We start from the raw sequence: 4,383 nt of genomic DNA, 5'->3' as shown, positions 1-4,383 counted from the left end.
CAACTTTTACTTCTTAAATCTACACATAATAAGAAACTTAAAAATGATTAAAGAATGCTTACAATTTTGCGCAAGATAAACAAGATGATTAAGAGAATATTAAGCCTTCAAGAACTCCCTAAATGCTCCTCATGCTTAATCCATGCTTATATATCCTTGAAATGGCTAGATTATGTGTTATTTATGGTGTTTATGGGTGGAATATGTTGAGTTTTGTGGTGATCTTGTGGCTACCAAATTGGGGGGGGGGGTGAAAGAGGGGATTTCTTGATGTTTGAACTTTGTGAAATGAAAGTTAGATATGAGATACATTAACTAGTTCACTAAACTAGTGGAAATGGTGTTTTGATACTTTAGATGCTTTCCGTTTGGTCGCCGACTAGTTTACGACACTTTTGCGTCGTACCGACGAAGTTTTGTCGCAAGTTGTTATTCCGCCGTCAAGCGATGCATGAAGTGATTTCGAGTCCGGAAATAAGCTTAACTAGTTCACCATGTCTTACGTTTAGTTGTTTCGGCGTCGAAAAAATTAATTATTAGCTTGTCGGTTCAAAAACAGACAAGTTGTGGGGGTTGCAACGCAGCGCCTAAAGCTTATGTTTCGAACACCCCATTAATATCCTCATATTGTTTTCATGTATTTGTTATCATTTGTCATTATTCCGGAGTCTCGGAAATGCTAAATTATTAGTTCGGACGAATTAAAAATGTTTTATTTTTAGCGAAACGGACGGTTTTGTATTTAGGGCGTTGTACCGGAAAGTTAGGTATTTTTGCAAGATGTGTTTTCATATTAGTGTTTTCATATGTATACGGGTTCAGTTATGTTATTCATGTGTCGTTTTTCATATTTTCGTTTTGTTTCAGCAATTTTGCTAGCATGAATAGTGTAACCGTGAATAGTGTGCGCAACACTTTCTACCAACACTTTTAGGACATAGTTTAATTGTTTTCGCGACATGACGAAAACCAACATATGTTATAGTATTATTCTCTTGTCCTGCACTGTTAGCATTGTACGGTCCAGTTACGTAAATAAGTTATGCTAATTGCAAGAGATTATATAGTAAAAATAGTGATTAGATTGTACGGAAGAACCGGTTAATTGCCATTTGTCACATATTGCTTATACAATTTTGAATTTAGTTGCAACATCATCATTTCTATCTAAGTTTTGTTAAAATCAAACTTACATAATATTAATGATTTTGTTTTTTTATCGTTTCAAAATGAACCGATGCCATCCGAACTTTGGTAGTAGTATACAATATTTGTTTTTTTTGGTTTCCGATATAAATTTCGATGAAAACGGAGTTCTATTTGTAATAGAGTATTTTTTTGTATTGTAAGTTATAGCAAGTGTTAGTACCATACTGGTATCATGATGACCCGAACTGATACCGTCTCAACAATATCGGTACTATGTTGATTTCGGCTGAACGACATTGGTACTGGTATTTGTACTACCAGTATCGTTACAACATTGGTACCGCTACCGATACTATGAGACCATTAATTATATTTGTTCATTTAATGGAAAATACTTGTCAATAAACTTTTGAGTATCACGACTTCATTTTTGAGTCATATCTTTGGGTTGCGATACTGAATGCTAGTACCGTATTATACCATACCGTAATAAACCAAATCGATACCGGCCGAATTCACGTCACAACGTGGTGATAAATTCCACTTATTTACATCAAAAGGTTTTCTCACAACCTTTTTCAGCTACTTTTAGTCGTTTTAATATAAACTAGTGATATTCCTCGCGCTTCGCGGCGGGGATTAAGTCGGTATCAGTTTAGTTTGTTATGGCATCTGTACTAGCTATAGTAATTGAGAGAGAAAACACTACATCGATCGAAAACAAAAAAAAAACACATATCGATACAGTACCTGTGTTGTTCAATTGATATCGTTTCGGCTCATTTGCATTTCAATTCATGTTTTCTTTTATTTCAACATTATGATAAATTATTTTTTTAAACGGATATTGTGCCGCTATCGTACCAAACCCAATCGAAACTGATTGAACAACATTTATATCGGTGCCGGTAGTTATTTTTATTGTTTTTGCTTTCGATAACCTGATATTGTATCGCCACCTTACTGCACCGAACAACATCGGTACCTATATACATTCATTTTTATGGTTTCTTTTTTAATAATTGGTACTTTGATCTTATCTTATATGTTATATGGAAAAAATATGTTTAGATCAATTAAAATAAAAAAAAGATTAAAAAAAACTTAGAAAAGAAAACAATATTAAAAAATAAATTAAAACATTGTTACTCATCTCTTTCTATTCATATATATATATATATATATATATATATATATATATTGGATGGTTCAAATGAGAAGAAATTTTTTTGTAAGAATAAAAAAGAATAAATTTCAACCAATAAGAACCCTTCATTTTACTTCATTTAATTTTTGTATTTAATATTAGTGTAAGGGTAAGGGTATATTGGTAAACTTAAATAGATCATTAATTGGTAGTCTTTCTTTTTAATAACTAACTACATTAAATTTGTAACCTATTTTTAAAAAATATATTTTTTTCAAAGAACAAAAGAAAAATAATTTAAAGTGTAGGATGAATTACGAGATGTGTATGATGAATTACGAGGTGTGTAGGATAAATTTAATATGTGTAGGGTAAATTTCAAAACGTGTAGGATAAATTTTGATGCGTGTAGGCAAAAAATATAGTGTGGAGGATGATAGTGTTTATGACTAATTAATTAGTCAAAAAACAATCATAAATAAGAGGAGAAAAAATTCTTTATTACAATTGTATCCTTTGTTCTTTTTCTTCTCAATTTAATTTTCTTCTCAAATAAACCTTCTTATATATATATATAATTAATAAATCAAATGTAGTAATGGTAACTTCCATTCAGTGAAATTTCGTAAGCAACTAGGCAATTTTTTAGATAGTTATCTAAAATAAAATAATATCAAATAGAAATATATTTTGACCCTAAAGATCCCCGACAACAAAAAATGCCAAATAGAAATATATTTGGACATTAAAGATCCCCTATAAATGAATCACATTTGCCATCAAAACAACCCTAGCTTTCTTTTCATGCTTCTCAAGCTCCATGCAAAGGTCACCATCTTCTTCTTCCTTCTCCATGAAAATCAAAACCCTAATCCAAAACCTCGTCTTCTCCCAACTAATCCGTGTCACTCATGTTCTCCTCGTAAAAGCTAAAACTGTTCTTATCGAGATCGCGGAAGAAGCGCGTCTTAAAAACATTCAAATCTTGGTGTCTTTAATCTTCAAGAAGAAGAGAAAAAAGAACAGACTGTATATCGGTTCGTTTAGGTTTGGTTATAACTCGAGTCCCTCCCATTTTGTCCCACAAATTTCAACTTATGATGAATTTATCGATTATGTGTACTACGATTATTCTTTTGAAGAGGAGGTGAAACCAGATTCGCAACTCTCGGGGTACCTCCATTGGCTTGAAGAGAACACCAATGATACTTGTGAACTCATCGAGATCAACGAGATTGATGATCTTGCAGAAAGATTTATAGCAAATTGTCATGAGAAGTTTGCATTGGAGAAACAAGAATCTGATAGAAGATTTCAAGAAATGATGGCTAGAAGTTTGTGAATTGTAAAGGATGGAGTGGTATGATTGATCAACACAAGTTGCATGGTTATGGTAGGTTTGGTTTGCTTAAAACATGGGCTTTTTAGATTAGATTATTGTGCAAAGCTATTAGAAGTTAGAACTGTGTATAAGTAAACGATCCATAAAATATATGTTTCGGTTGGACCCCCCTTGAACTTAATATATATATGACACTTGTTCACCCTTGAATTGGTCTCTTTATTTTTTTTATTTTTTTTTTTGAACGGTAGATGAACTGGATTTTCAGCTTACTCCAAAGGGCCAGCATATGCTGTTTAAACCCCTCACCCCAAGTTCGAATCCCTCCCAGAGGTGTTCTTCCATATTTACATAATTTTGCACTTAGTAGGAATCGAACCTGAGGTCTCTTTATTTACTCCGCCATCGACATGCTCTTTCTTTATATATATATATATATATATGTATATATATATGTATATAGAAATGGGATCAGGTGAAAACGGTGAGAACGATTTTCAGCCGCAAGATCTTTGTTATTTGTGGTTGAGAGTGCTATGGTGGCGATTTTGTAAATATTGGGAACCTTACAACTACCATGAAGGATAAATTGAGAAGATTCAAACAATTGTGCACATGCTAATCACATGTCATTTCTCCAATCATATTTAAATGTCCATAACTATTTTTATAGATGATTATTTTTTTTAAATTATCCCATAAAACCCAGCGTTTTTTTATCTTTCTAACGAGTATATTATTGATA

The 4,383-nt window shown here is 32.3% G+C and overlaps 1 protein-coding gene across 1 annotated transcript; it reads left to right on the top strand.

The window, feature by feature from the left end:
* Positions 1–2,936: 2,936 nt before the first annotated feature.
* Positions 2,937–3,848, top strand: LOC110902469. Its single transcript, XM_022149094.2, has one exon. The coding sequence runs from the start codon at positions 3,117–3,119 to the stop codon at positions 3,636–3,638; it is 522 nt and encodes a 173-aa protein (XP_022004786.1). The 5' UTR covers positions 2,937–3,116; the 3' UTR covers positions 3,639–3,848.
* Positions 3,849–4,383: the final 535 nt, after the last annotated feature.

The sequence above is a fragment of the Helianthus annuus genome, chromosome 13 (assembly GCF_002127325.2).
Source record: "Helianthus annuus cultivar XRQ/B chromosome 13, HanXRQr2.0-SUNRISE, whole genome shotgun sequence".
NCBI classification, from domain to species: Eukaryota; Viridiplantae; Streptophyta; class Magnoliopsida; order Asterales; family Asteraceae; genus Helianthus; species Helianthus annuus.
Note: the sequence above shows the minus strand (reverse complement) of the source record. Positions and strands in the feature narration are given on the sequence as shown.

Bases quoted from the DNA above. Each gene is read 5' to 3' on its own strand.
- LOC110902469 (XM_022149094.2), top strand. From the start codon at position 3,117: ATGCAAAGGTCACCATCTTCTTCTTCCTTCTCCATGAAAATCAAAACC.